This window comes from Thamnophis elegans, chromosome 13 (assembly GCF_009769535.1).
Source record: "Thamnophis elegans isolate rThaEle1 chromosome 13, rThaEle1.pri, whole genome shotgun sequence".
NCBI classification, from domain to species: Eukaryota; Metazoa; Chordata; class Lepidosauria; order Squamata; family Colubridae; genus Thamnophis; species Thamnophis elegans.
In genome coordinates this window covers 10,547,932-10,562,661 of record NC_045553.1, presented here as the reverse complement: position 1 = coordinate 10,562,661, position 14,730 = coordinate 10,547,932, and the positions used below count along the sequence as shown (strand labels likewise).

The window sequence follows — 14,730 nt, the reverse complement described above, 5'->3', positions numbered from 1 at the left end:
TGAATGTTTGTGTCTCTTTATCTCAGCGTGTGATGTAACCCCAACCATTGTTTTCTTTCTCTTGCAGCCACTCTAATGATCTCCAGAAATTCTACAGTTGTCCATCAAGCCGGCGCTTGGAACGAACCCAAATTGCTTGCTGCGAATAAATTGGTGCAGGAGCCCTTAACAATGTGCGGGCTGTTTTGGGGGCTCCCAGCGGTATTGATGATGGAGAAGAACTGGACTCAGTAAGGTCGTTTGGAAAGTCCCACTGGGGAAATAATTTCCCTTGGACCTTCACTCCTCCATCAGCCATGGAGTCTTTGGTGGGCATTCAGGAAGCCAGCAATGGTATCCAGGGCAGTTCTGAACAGCCACCAGACCTGGAGGCCAAATCGAGGCGGACAATGGAAGGAGAGGATCTTAACTGTAAGCTGTTTCTTTGGATATGGATTTTTTTATTTGTTAAGCTTGCTTTCCTCTGCAGCGATACTTAAAGCGATTTAGAGTAGAGCATATTTGATGTTCTTGGGTGTTTGCTCTCTCCGTGGCTGCTTGAGCATATGAACAGGTAAGAAGAACATGGCATCCGTCGTTAACTCTTCCCAACCCCTGTTGTTCTTTTCCCCTCCTCCAGTGCTTAGCATAAATAACGGCGGCGTGTCAACGGAAGGGGACACCTTAGCCCTCAAGAGCAGCCAAGATCCTTGCGCAAACGGACCGACCTCTTACACCCCGAACAGCCCGCGGCTTCAGGCCCTGCCGAAAACTCCCGGGGAAACGAACCCGCTTCAGGTGTGCTTGGTTTCCGTCAGCACCTACAGGCGTCTCAGGGCGGTAGTGATGAGAGCTTAGCTCTTAGGAAGGACACCCTGCAGTCTCTCAAACTAAGCCTCCCTTTGCAAGAAACTGAATTGTGTAAGCATCTCTTCACCGTGGAGCTCCCCTCTTTCTTTCTCGCTCCGCTCTCAGAGAGGTTTTCCCCTCCGCTCTCCTTATTTCCCTTTCTCTGCCTCTGCAGAATCTCCTTCCGAATGCGGCTTTTGAAGCATGAGCTGATTCTTAACCCCGAGCGCCTCGCACTTTGCCTTTGACAAATTGGCTTGATTTTTTATTTTTATTTTTTACGACCTGGTGGGTTTGGAATCAAGGTTGCCATTGGCCATTCTCTTAGAGACAAGGTATTTTCCCTCTAAAACAAGGTAATTTGCCTCTAAAAGATCCCGTGAAGTGTTAATATCACTTTATAAAGCCTTGGTAAGGCCACCCTTGGAGTACTGCATCCAGTTTTGGTCACCACGATGTAGAAAAGATGTGGAGACTCTAGAAAGAGTGCAGAGAAAAGCAACAAAGAGGATTAGGGGACTTGAGACTAAGACATATGAAGAACGGTTGCAGGAACTGGGTATGTCTAGTTTAATGAAAAGAAGGACTAGGGGAGACATGATAGCAGTCTTCCGATATCTCCGGGGCTGCCACACGGTTCTTGGCCACCGGGGTGCATTTCCACTCCTCTTCCGTGTCCCGCGGTCACACAAGACCATGTTTTATTCCTAAATGACAATCCTATTTTGATTTAAAACCCAAACAAGGAGGAAAAATTGAGCCATATTCTCCATGACACAGTGTGTCATTCACCGGCATTTCCCTGTGACTCAGCGTCTTCAGAAATTCCCGGGGGGGGGGAATGTCTGCCTTCATGCCGATTAGATCGTAGTGCAAAGCTTCATTGGGATTGGCGGATTTGCTAGAACCTATTCTGAACAAAAGGCAAAAATTGTTCACAGATTGATCGATTTAATAGATGCGTTAATTTATGGTCTCCCATTTCTGGCCGTCTAACCACACCTACTTTTCTCACCTAGGCTTCCCCAGCGGCACAAAGCTGAGTCCTCGTCCCAATAAGCCCCTTTCCTCTCCAGCAAAGTCTTTCAAGATAGTTCCCAATTACCGACCTTTATCAGGCTTGGAGAGTGGCCAGGCCGATAGCTTCCAGATGCCGCAATACTTGGCAAGAATGCAGGAATGAACTAATTGTCTCCTGCAAAACTCCACTCCCCTTTTGCTCCTCTTTAATTCCCTATGGGAGGGGTCATTCACCATCCATCTGTGGCCTTACTCCCAAGTCAACCCCTGTTCTTTAGCTCTTCCCTTCGCCTGTCAACTCTGTGCATGCGCATACTGGGAACAGGCCCCAGCTGTTCTTCTGCCTCACTGATCTCTGACTCCGAAGGCAGCTGATAGCTGGCATATGGCTCTGTCCCCCTCTCTGCCTCCGACACAGAGCCCTCATCAGAGCCTTCCCCAGACTCCAGGACTGGCCCAGGTTCCTCCCCAACCTCCTCACTGTCCGAATGTGCTGCCAGCTCTGCTGGCAGCACATTGACAGTTAAAAGTAATGTTAGCAAAGAATAAAACAATGGCTCCTTTGAGGCTCTTTGGACTATAACCGTCACCTGTTCCACTTGGCCAGCTACAGAAGAAGACTCCTGGCCTGAGATTTTTCCAAGATTATGCTTTACCAAAGCAATAAATGGTTACAGACAAAGAGAAGCGGAATCTGGTGAACTGGCGCGAAAACTTTCCAGTTAATTTTTCCCTTTTCCCTGGCCACCCCTCTCCTGCAATCAATCAATGTCCAAGTATCTATGCTTATTTTGTTTTGGGAAAGAAGAAGCCTCCTTGCCCGACACAATGTGGATTACACACACATACACATACACAAACGTCTTCCTCCCACATTCCCACTCTTCCTCCGGTTGCAAATATGTTAGATTGACAGGTTGCAAAGGAAGCAGGCTCACCACAGCCCTGCTGATAGCATTCTCCTCCTAATTAAGTTAGTATCCCAAAATTTTGAAAGCATGTGGAAAGCATCCAAAACATTTGGAAAGCATGTGGTTGTCAATCCCTGGAATACTTTGGAATAATCTGGAATGCCTTGCTTACAGACATAGCAAAAATCAAACTTCTTCGAAAACCGACACTTGAGAAATTTTTAAGCCTCCTTTTTAACCTTGTGTCTAAATTTTCCGGCAACTTTGCAAAGAGAGCTTCCTGTCTGGTCCTGCCTCCTTTTTATATATATATAGTTTATTGTCCCTGAACGACTTACCTTGCTCCTTCCCACAGGCTCAGCCGATGCTCTCTCCCGCTGGAGAAGGAAGAACTTATCCGTCTTCAGGCCCGCAAGCGCTTGGAAGAGCAGCTCAAGCAGTATCGCGTCAAGAGGCATCAGGAGAGAGTAAGTGCCTAGCAAAAAGATTCACAGGCAGGTTTTTTTCTATTCATCGTGGGGTCAGCCAGATGTTTAGGCCACAAGTGGCATTTTGGCCACTGATTGAGTCCTTCCCAAGGATCTCGGATAATCAACTAAGTATCTTATTAAAAAATATTATTATTATTATTATTATTATTATTATTATTAGTTTAATAATAATAATTTAGTTTAATGAGATAGTTTAGTTTAATGAGATTCACAGCCTTTGGGGCTGGTTGGTAGCTCAACAGCTCATGTCCTAACCAAGGACCTAGGAAGTGTTAAGGTAACGTCGGAGGATATAAGCTGTTCCAAGTAGGGCAGTTTTTTGTAGAATCAAAATGTTCAAGTCTGATAAATTTAAAATTTCCAAATAGCAAGGTAACCCTTTGGGTATTGCTCCAAGGGCTCCAATTACAATCGGGACAACACACGATTTCTTTTTCCACAGTCACTCAACTTCAATTTGCAAGTCCCGGTACTTTGTAATTTTTTCTTGCTGTTTATTTTCAATTTATGCATCTCCAGGTGTTGCAATGTCAATGAACCATACTTTTTTCTTTTCAACTATTGTTATGTCAGGTGTGTTGTGGGCCAAGTGCCTGTCAGTCTGAATTCTGAAGTCCCACAAGATCTTGACTTTCTCATTTTCTAAAACCTTCTGAACTTGATGTTCCCAGTGGTTTTTGCTATACTCAAATCCAAACTTTTGGCACAATTTCCAGTGAATGATCTTAGCAACGCGGTCATAGCATTGTAGGTAGTCAGTTTGTGAAATTTTGCTGCACCCACAGATCAAGTGGTTGACTGTCTCGTCTTTCTCATTGCAGAGACGACATTTGCTGTTGGGAGTAACATATTGAATTTTTGCCTTCATGCAGTTTGTGGCTAAGGCTTGTTTTGAACTGCCAAATAAAGCCTTCTGTTTCTTTTTTCAGTGCTCCTGAGCTTAACCAGTTCCAAGTTAGCTTTTGGTCAGCTTTGCCTTCAATACTTTTCAAGTATTGGCTATGCATAGCTTTGTTTTTCCAATTTTCAGCTTGCTTCTCAATTAGTTCTTTCTTATATTGAGCTTTTGACTTTGTTGTTTTTAAAAGGCCTCCTTTATTTACTTCCTTAATCATTGGTTCTTCACTTTCCTGGATGTAATCATTCAAGCTGTGTTTTTCTTCTTCCACAGTCTGTTTTACTTGTAGGAATCCTCAACCACCCTCTGCTCTTGGTAGATATAATCGGTCAACATCACTTTTAGGGTGCAAAGCATGATTCATTGTTATAAGCTTCCTTGTTTTTCTGTCCAAATTGTCCAACTCCATCTGGGTCCAGTCACTTATTCCTGCAGAGTATCGAATCACAGGTATAGCCCAGGCATTTATAGCTTTTATGATGTTTCCTCCACTCAATTTGAATTTTAATATCTTGTGAATTCATCGAATGTACTTGGCTGAAGTTAATTCCTTGACTTTATTATGCATTAAGTCAGAGGCCTCTAAAATCCCCAAGTACTTGTAGCCTTCTTCTGGTTTTACTGCCTTTATCATTTCTTCATTCTCAAGTTCTATTCCATCATCTTCTATGACCTTGCCTGCTTTGGTTGCCATTGTTGCACATTTGTCAATTCCAAACTGCATACCAATGTCTTGGCTAAATTCTTTTGTGCTTTCAATTAATAAATTCTGTTCAGCTTTTGTTTTACCAAACAGCTTCAAATCATCCATGTACACCAAGTGCGAATTTTTCAGTCCTTTCTTTGCAAGTTCGTATCCACAGTTCATCTTCTTTGAAATTATTGTCAGTGGTTGCATTGACAGTATAAAAAGTAGGGTGAAAGGGAATCACCCTGGAAAATGCCTTGTTTAATTTCAACGTCACCCAGTACTTCTTCATTAGCTATAAGCTTCATTTTCCAGAGATTCATTGAAGTTTCCATGAATTTTTGTATGTTGCTGCTGATGCCAAAGATTTTCAGGCATTTCTTGATCCAGCTATGGGGAACTGAATCAAATGCTTTCTTATAGTCTATCCAAGCCATGAACAGGTTAGTTCGTCTTTTCTTTGAATTCTTTAGGATTAGTTTATCAATCAGCAGTTGGTCCTTGTTCCTCTGGAATTTTTGCAGCATCCTTTCTGTTCTACAGGAAGCAAGTTATTTCTTCCAAGTATCCATAAATTTGGTTTGCAATTATACCAGTAAGGAGCTTGTATGTTGTTGGCAAACAGCTGATTGGCCTATAGTTTCCAGGATCTTTTCCTTTTTCTTTATCCTTTTGAATCAAAAATGTCCTTCCAGTTTCATCCATTCTTCTTCTTCATCATCATCATCATCATCATCATCATCATCATTTACTTTATTCATTAACATGAAATTCAGCCAACTGAACATTCAAAAATGCATTACAAATACCAGTGACTAGTGTTAATGGTTGATATGGTTTGCTGCCAGTGTCCTGGGTATCAACCAAGTACCTTTTTAAAATTATTTTATTATATACTTTATTCATTAAACATGAAACTCAGCCAACTTGAACATTCAAAATGCATTACAAATACCAGTGACTGGTGCTAATGGTTGATACGGTTTGCTGCCAGCGTCCTAGGTATCAACCAAGTACCTTCTTAAAATATACAATGTTCTGAATAGCGCAGTTTTTTGCAATTCCACTGGTGTTATTGCAGGAAGCTACAATTTTGCTATGTATTTTGTAAAATTCTTGGACATGGTGCCAAGTGCCCCGATGACATCCATAATCGCGTAGTTTTGATGGTGCTGCTGCTGCTACTGTTGTTATTTCATTTTTTCCCTTCTTGTTCTTCATTTCCTGCCTTCTTTCTTTTCCTCCAGCTATTACTGCTAAAAGCCGCCCCTCCAGCACTCTGGATCCTGAGCTGATGTGGAATCCGGAGCTCTTACCGAGGGCCAGCCCGTGACGATGACCAAAGAGTACTCCTTTCTGCGAACCAGTGTTCCTCGAGGCCCGAAAGTGGGGAGCTTGGGCCTCCCAGCTTCCTTGAAAGAGAAAAAAAGTTCCAAATCTTCCCGAACAAGCCGGATTCGGTCGCTGGCAGATTACCGAACGGAAAACCCAGACGGGAGTGCCAGTGGGGCCGTCCCGGTGGCCGATTCCTCGGGCGGCTCTCTGAAACAGAACTCAAACAGTCTGACCTCAGTTGTGTCCTCCATCAGTCTCACCCCGATTCAGACGACCGCCTGGAAGCTTCATCCTTGGCGGGAGACAGCGTGTCAGAAATGGACGGCAGCGCGAAGCAGGAATGAGGCTGGATGGCAATGAAAGTGACAGCTCGACCTACAGTAGCGTGTCAGGAAGAGGTCTCACTTCCTCCAGCCCCAAAAGCAAACAGGGGATGGCTTTCACCATCAACGGGCAGGAGGTCCCGTTGGATGCTGTTGGACAGTTTCCTTCCATCAGGGAGGTACTCCAAGCTGCGGCAACAGAGCAGCGGGCTCAGGACCTGGAAGTCAACGGGGAGCCCAGAAGTCGGCGGGACAGTATTTCTAGCAGGTAAAGCTGTTTTGGTATCTTCTCCAGCTCTGAAGGCTCCAGCTTGGACTCTTTTTGTCCCAAAGGTGCCTTTTCAAAAGGCAACTGGACTTTGTTTGTCCTGGAAATAAAGGAAGTTCCTTCTTCTTTCAGTTCTGAACTGAAGAAACTTTTTGGATGAGATATTTTTTCTTGAAGATGCTCTACTTCTCATCCAAGAAGCTTCTTCAGTTCTGTTCTTCTCATCCAAGAAGTTTCTTCAGTTCGTTCTTCTCATCCAAGAAGCTTCTTCAGTTCCGTTCTTCTCATCCAAGAAGCTTCTTCATTTGTTCTTCTCATCCAAGAAGCTTCTTCAGTTCCATTCTTCTCATCCAAGAAGCTTCTTCAGTTCAAAACTGAAGGAAGGACCTTTCTTTGTATCCATGACAAACAAACAAAGTCCAGTTGCCTTTTGAAAAACCACCTTTGGGACAACCATGACCTGGATGACACAGAATCTCTGTAGACACCATGGATTCTTGTCTTGCATTTGTTTGATCCTCTAAGGAACATCTCAGTTTTTTATAATTGGCACAGCTTCACAAAGTGTGCATCTGTTTTGTCTCACCCAGCATATCCTTGGAAAGTTCAGTCGCAGGGACTCACGATGAGCTGCTCCAAGTCCTCAAAGAGAAGATGAGGCTCGAAGGACAATTGGAGGCACTGTCATTAGAAGCCAACGAGGTACAAAAGGCTCTTCTATTTAAAAACTCAATCTCCACAATTAAGAGAAGTATGTCACTGCTCCTGTAGGTTCACGGATGGGTTATGGAATATGTCTGTGGAAGGAGGGTGGCATTTCAGGTCATTGTTGATATACCTAGTCTTATCTGCAGATCTCAAAACTTCTTGAGACAGTAGGATCTTAGACTGGCCATTTAAGCCACAGGATTCCATTTGTTTCAAGATGCAGGAATCCCAATTAAAGCATTCCCAGGAGACAGGGGTTTAGCCTTACTAGAGAGTGAATGTGAAAATAATATAGGGTGGTTTGTGAGCTTGATGGTAGTTTGCAGTCATTATCCACATCTATTATCCACCTGTAAAATTCCTTCTGAAGGGATACACGAGACGTTTGGTTGTGTGTCCAAGTTTTATAGAAGGTTTTTGAAGGCCCACCCTCAACCCAGTTTCGATGATGACACCTCTGACACCAGATTTATCTTTGTGTAGGCCCTCAAAGAAAAAACAGAATTGCAGACCCAGCTGGCTGCGGTCCAGGTGAAGCTCCAAATCCACATGGAGCATTCACAGACCAGCCAGCAGAAGCAGGACTCCCTGAATTCAGAGGTGGCTAACTTGAAGCAGTCCTGCTGGGACCTAGAACGTGCCATGGCTGAGCTACAAACCACCTTGGAGGCCAAGAACGCTGGCTTGGTTGCTTCCCATAATGACCTGCAGTTGGCAGAAGAACAGTACCAGAGACTGATGGGGAAGGTGGAAGACCTGCAGAAAAATGTCCTCGGCAAGGACAGCATGGGTGAGTTATTAGGGACAATAACTTGGTCCTTGACACCAATAAGACCAAGGAGCTTATAGTGGACTACAGAAGGAATAGCTCAGACATCCAGCTGTTGCTTATCAGTGGAGACCGAGTAGAGCAAGTGCCCAGTTTTCTGGGTGTTGTCATAAAAGAGGACCTGACCTGGGGCATCTCACACTGCAGCCCTGGTCAAAAGGGCCCAGCAGAGATTATACGACCTGAGACTTCTCAGGAAACAACAACTGAATGAAAACTGCTAGTGACCTTCTACCGCTGCACCATAGAGATTTTAACTCACTGCGCCTGTGTCTGGTTTGCCAATTGCACAGTGGCAGATAGGACAGCGCTCCAGGAGGTCAACATCCTTGGTCATGGGCTGCCTTCTCCCCTCTTTGGAAGAGCTTTATAGCTCCCACTGCCTTAAGATAGTCCAAGACATCCTTAAAGATCCATCTCATCCTGGGCACCTTTTTTTTTTTTTGAACTATTACCAACTGGCAGACGGTACAGGACAATAAAAACAAGGATAAATAGCCTGAAAAACAGCTTCTACCCCAGGGCAGTAAATATGTTGAATGCTACGGTATAGCTCAATATGAATACAATATCGGGTTTTTTTAATTCAATTGTATAGAATGTGAAGGATGTGTTTTTGTGTTATATTTTTTATGCATAATATTCACTGAAGAGGACATTTAATTTCATTGTACGAGGTGCAATGACATAAAGCAAACTAAATCAGGCCGTTGCTGTCGATATCTACAGATAGAGTTTCATAACTCTACCTTCCTTCATTTACATTTTTCATCCTGGCCTTTTAGTTCATGATCTCCGGCAGCAGCTCTCCTCATTACAAAGCCAACTCCAGCAGGTCGAGCTGGACCGTGCGTCTTTGACCGGTAAGCTGAAGTCATCACAGGCAGAGATTGCATCCCTGCAGAAAGTCCGGCATTGGTACCAACAACAGTTGGCTGTTGCTCAACAAGCAGAATTCGTCTGCAGAGCGATATGGCCAACGTAAAGGTAAGCGCAGCTTGCTTCTCTCCTGTTCCCATTCATATATACACGTATATACTGACATGCACACGGTAGATAAAATCTCTTACCATTCAGCTACGGACACAAGGAGAGAAATGAGATACACAACGAGAGAGAAACGCCCTCTAATGGCCATCTATAGATACCTCTTAAAAATGTAAATGACTTATGTGGATCCCATCAGAGTCTTAAAGAGGCTATGTCTGTGTAGCTGAATCATCCTCATTGAACAGTTTATAACTTTACATCATCTGGCAGCTATTAGTCCTCATATCTAACAGTACCTAAACCTCATTTCCCTATGTGCGGTATTACCGTGTTAATTCAATAGATCGAAGGGGGGTGGCCGAATATGGTTTCAAACAGGGTGACAGTCATTGCCTTCAGTGGGAAATAATTTTCTGCGGGTTTCTCTAGATGCGATGGGACGCAGTGAGGAGATGGAGGGAAGGGATGGATTCAACCTGGATATTATGTGTGAGAGAAAGAGGGTTGAAGACAGCCTCTCCCTAACAGTTCCCAGACTATGTTGTAGATGCATATAGTTCATCCTGGCAAGAGTCCATCTATAGGTGCGAAACAATAGAAGAACTCAACTTGGAAGAATCACCACATGTTATTCTTGGTTTGGGTTGTGACACATGTTTGACTCTGAGCGAACCAGTTGTAGATCAGTGTGGCTCTAGAAAGAGTACAGAGAAGAGTAACCAAGATGATGAGGGGACGGAAGACTAAAACTGAACAGTTGCAGGAAGTGGGCACGGCTAGTCTAGAGAAGAGAAGGACTAGGGGTGACACGATAGCAGAGATCCAATATTTGAGGGGCTGCCACAGAGAGGGAGGCGGGGTCAACCTGTTTTCCAAAGCATCTGAAGGCCAGACAAGGAGGAATGGATGGAAACTGACCAAGGAGATATTCATCCTGGAAACACGGAGACATTTCCTGTACAGGGAAAGCAATCAAACCCAGGAATAGGAGTTGCCTTCGGAAGTTGTGGGAGCTTCATCACTGGAGGCTTTCAAGAAGAGACTGGACTGCCATTTGTCAGAAATTGGTGTAGCGTCTCCTGCTTGGGCAGGGTGGGTGGGGTTGGACTAGATGACCTACAAGGTCCCTTCCAACTCTGTAATGCTGTCTGGTAGTTTCTTCCACAGCTGCCCACATGAAGGCTATTCTTATTCCTCCTGTTTGTTTATTTAATTGGTTTATATGGCCATCCACCCCTCTCACAATGGCAACTCACTTAGGCCTCTAACTCTGGGCATATTCACAGCCATATAAGAATGCATGACAGTAACTGAGCAACACTCATCAGCAATAAATGGTTGCTTTGAGCCTTTTTGTAAAGAGCATCAGAGGCCCAAGCACAAGCCAAATTCCCTTTTAATCTAAAGAAATAATGGCCACGAAAGTATAACTCTTAATAGCTGGGAATTGACTTGTCTTTAGAGAGCTGTCCTTTCTCTCCTTTCTCCTCAAGGCTGGACAATGACTCAAGTTGGCATGCTGGAACATTTGAAGTAGAGAACGTAACACTGTCTCATCAACTAAGGGAGACGCAAGCACAGATCGATCAGAGAGAAGGAACGCATTGCTGCGCAGCTGCAAAACATTGAGGTAAAGAGACAGAGGTTTCTCTATGCAACACACATTTTCTTCCTTTCCCCCCTAATTTTTATTTTATAACCTATTAAAGTTCTAATTTCAGTTGAATAGTGTGTTGTCTGGGTACAAATTATTTTTAGGAACTGATAATCAAAATATTTGCAACAGGAGTCATTACATTGATATTAATTCCATAATACTATTTCCTTGTCCATTTTCGCAAATCTCCCTTATTACATTAGTCCTTATATTTTCCATATTCTAACGTCTGTTTTATTAGCTGACCGTTGATAAAATAAGTCCCATGTCAGAAAAATACTCAATTTCTTCCTTTTTCTTTAATTATAAGTGTTAATCTACCCATTTCTGCACATTCTAGTATTCTGTTAATTACATTTTCATCCATTGGGATTTCTCCACTTTTCCATTGTTGTGCAAATACAATTCTAGCTGCAGTTAATACATGTAAATTAAATATGTATTCCCTCTGTCATATTTTTCTGGGTAAGATGCCCAACAGAAATATTTCAGGTTCCAAATCTGTGTTGTTTTGTCATTTTTTTCCAACCATGTTTTCTCCAGTATTTTTTATTTATTTATTTTGCTTTTGGGCATGTCCACCAATATGATAAATACAACACAATTTTTTTCTGAACGAGGCCTATTTGATTGACACTCCTGTAAATCTGCATCAATGGGTAAGGAATCAGTTCTTAGGAGTATCCCAGCCTTTAAACCGTTTTATTAGATTCTAGATAAATAGAAAAATACAAAAGCGAATCCCCTGTTTCCCCCGAAAATAGACCTCCCCAGATAATAAGCCCAATCGGGCTTTTGAGCACATGCGCTAAAATAAGCCCTCCACTGCAATAAGCCCTCCCCCCGAAAATATTGCAACACAGCAGCAGCCACAAGGTGACCACGCTCGTCCCGCACCTCAAAAATAATAAGACCTCCCTGAAAATAAGGCCAAGCGCTTATTCTGGGGGTCAAAAGAAAATAAGACCCTATCTTATTTTGGGGGAAACATGGTAATAGGACACAGTGGGGAAGGGAAGGGGTAAGAAAAGTAAGGAGGGAGAGAGAAAAAGTGTTGACTTCCAACTCCCTCTGTTGCACTAGATAGGCATTACATCAAACCTCAACTTTTTACTTTTCCACAATAATATAAACTAGCCATTTCTATAACAACAAATCAATCTGATCAGTAAAACCCAGAATCAAGGTTTCATTCCCCCACCCCACCCCGACCCAAAGTCCAGAAGTGGTTTTCAAGTAGGAACAAAAGTACTTACATTCCTTTCTTTGATCAAAATGGTCAATTTATCCATCTCTGCCAGCTCCATCAACTTCTGTAGCCATTCATCTTGCGATGTCCTTTCTGTTTTGTCCATAAAGTAGTCTTGTTGATGTCAATGTATGTAAGAGCAGGTTCCAAATTTTCCCCCCAAGTCTTTTTCCATTAAACCCCAAAAGGAAGGTTTGTGGTTTTATCTTGATCTTCGTTTTAAGAATTTTCTGTATTAAAATACGAATCTTACTCTAAAATTACTTGCAGTCAGCTGGTTGTTTGCATCATTTAAGAGGTTCGTTGAGGCCACTTGGAGGATTATTTGTGTCCTCAGGGTCACCTGAGTGGTGCAAATGGTTCTTGTAGTTTGCAATTTTTTTCCCTCTGGAAATCCATTCCTATTCCCACACGATTCAAGGGTGTCCATCCCAAATGCATGGCTAAAAAGTCTGTAGAGATTCTCAGTCATCCGGGCCATGGTTGTCCCTGAGGTGCTTTTTCAGGAAGCAGCTGGACTTACTTGTTTTTTCTTTGAAGATGTTTCGCTTCTCATCCAAGAAGCTTCTTCAGCTCTGACTGGTGGTGGGGAATGGAAGGGTTTTATACCCCTTGCAGACAGCTGGCCATTTGCATCCTTTTAGAGGGTCATTGAGGCCGCTTGGAGGTTTGTCTGTGTCCTCAGGGTCACCTGAGTGGTGCAAATGGTTCTTGTAGTCTGCAAATTTTTTCCCCTCTGGAAATCCATTCCTGCTCCCACACCCTTCAAAGGGTTAACCCTCAAATTGTATAGCTAAACACCTGACTTAGAATCTACCAAGGTGCAGTTAAACTGCACACATGCAGTTCCTATTTCTTTTTTTTCTTGCAAATTTTTTTAAACATAAAAAAAACAACATAAAAAAAATTCTCATCCATTACATACAGCATGTCGTTTGGTTACAAATATTTTTGCATCCATATTTTCAAATTATATTACAATCACAGATTTTCCATCTACTATAACGTAAATACCTCACTTTCATTGTACAACATTCAATTATGATTAATATTTCTTCCTTTTCAATAACATTATTGTCCTTGTACATCATACATCAAACAAAGATGTTATTCCTTCATTTTTCAATAAGGTATTCTAAATACTCACTTCATATATATACCAATTTTTGATTATCTTCCTTTTTAAAATTATTTATCAATTCATTATATATATATATATATATATATATATATATATATATATATATATAGATATATATATAATATATATAATATATATATATATATATTAATTTGCTATAGTTATGCTGATAAATAAATAAAGGGAGACTAGTATAGGTCTATTTCAAGCTATATATATATATATATATATATATATATATATATATATATATATATATATATATATACTATATATATATATATATATATATATTAGATTTTTACAACCCCTGGTAAGCCCCAATTATGGGAGGAAGCTAACTGCTTCCATCATCTGTCCTTCGGCTCATCACAAGAGTCCATCACGACACAAACCCAATATTTTTTACTGTTACCTTTGTTATATTTGTGTTTTATTTGTGCTGATAAATAAATAAAGGAAGACTAGTATAGATCTATTTCAAGCTATTTAGCTCTCATCAGCTAGCCATATCCTTACTGGGATTCGAACCTGTGCTGTATTGCATCTAGGCAAACGACCATTATGCCACAGGTCTCCTCCTTATCAGCTGAAGCCAGGGAAGAAGGTATATATTAGATTTTTACAACCCCTGGTAAGCCCCAATTATGGGAGGAAGCTAACTGCTTCCATCATCTGTCCTTCGGCTCGTCACAAGAGTCCATCACGACAGAAACCCAATATTTTTTACTGTTGCCTTTGTTATATTTGTGTTTTATTTGTGCTGATAATAATAAAGGAAGACTAGTATAGATCTATTTCAATATATATATATATATATTATTTTGTGGTTTTTTTTGTTTTTTTGTTTTATTTGTGCTGATACTGGGTTTCTGTCGTGATGGACTCTTGTGACGAGCCGATTGACAGTGTTGGAATGCAGTTAGCTTCCTCCATAATTGGGGCTTACCAGGGGTTGTGACACTTATATATATATATACACATACATACACACCACACACACACACACACACACACATATATAATGTTGTATTTGTGCTGATAAATAAATAAAGGAAACTAGTATAGATCTATTTCAAGCTATTTAGCTCTCATCAGCTAGCCATACCCTTACTGGGATTAGAACCTGTGCTGTATTGCATCTTAGGCAGATGTGTTAGCCACTAAGCCACAGGGTTCTTCTCCTTATCAGCTGAGCCAGGGAACTCTAAACTCTAAATACACTCTAATTTAGAATTAGAATTAATTAATTAATTAATTAATAAAATTGTATTTAGAACTCCAATATATATATATTTAATATATATATTAAAAAAATCTAATAGATTACCTTTCACCCTGGCTTCGCTGATAACGGATAAGAGCCTGTGGCTAATGGCTAAAGAATCTCTGCC

General features: G+C 41.7%; 1 protein-coding gene across 1 annotated transcript in view; it reads left to right on the top strand.

The window, feature by feature from the left end:
- Positions 1–296: 296 nt before the first annotated feature.
- The window catches only part of GOLGA3 (golgin A3), a 41,369-nt gene continuing 26,935 nt past the window's right edge, over positions 297–14,730 (top strand). The window contains 14 exon segments of the mRNA XM_032229429.1: positions 297–411; positions 637–900; positions 3,115–3,123; positions 3,126–3,230; positions 6,084–6,161; positions 6,164–6,427; positions 6,430–6,500; positions 6,503–6,762; positions 7,353–7,464; positions 7,954–8,260; positions 9,085–9,257; positions 10,752–10,821; positions 10,824–10,864; positions 10,866–10,919. Coding sequence (XP_032085320.1) covers positions 297–411; positions 637–900; positions 3,115–3,123; positions 3,126–3,230; positions 6,084–6,161; positions 6,164–6,427; positions 6,430–6,500; positions 6,503–6,762; positions 7,353–7,464; positions 7,954–8,260; positions 9,085–9,257; positions 10,752–10,821; positions 10,824–10,864; positions 10,866–10,919 — 1,923 coding nt within the window.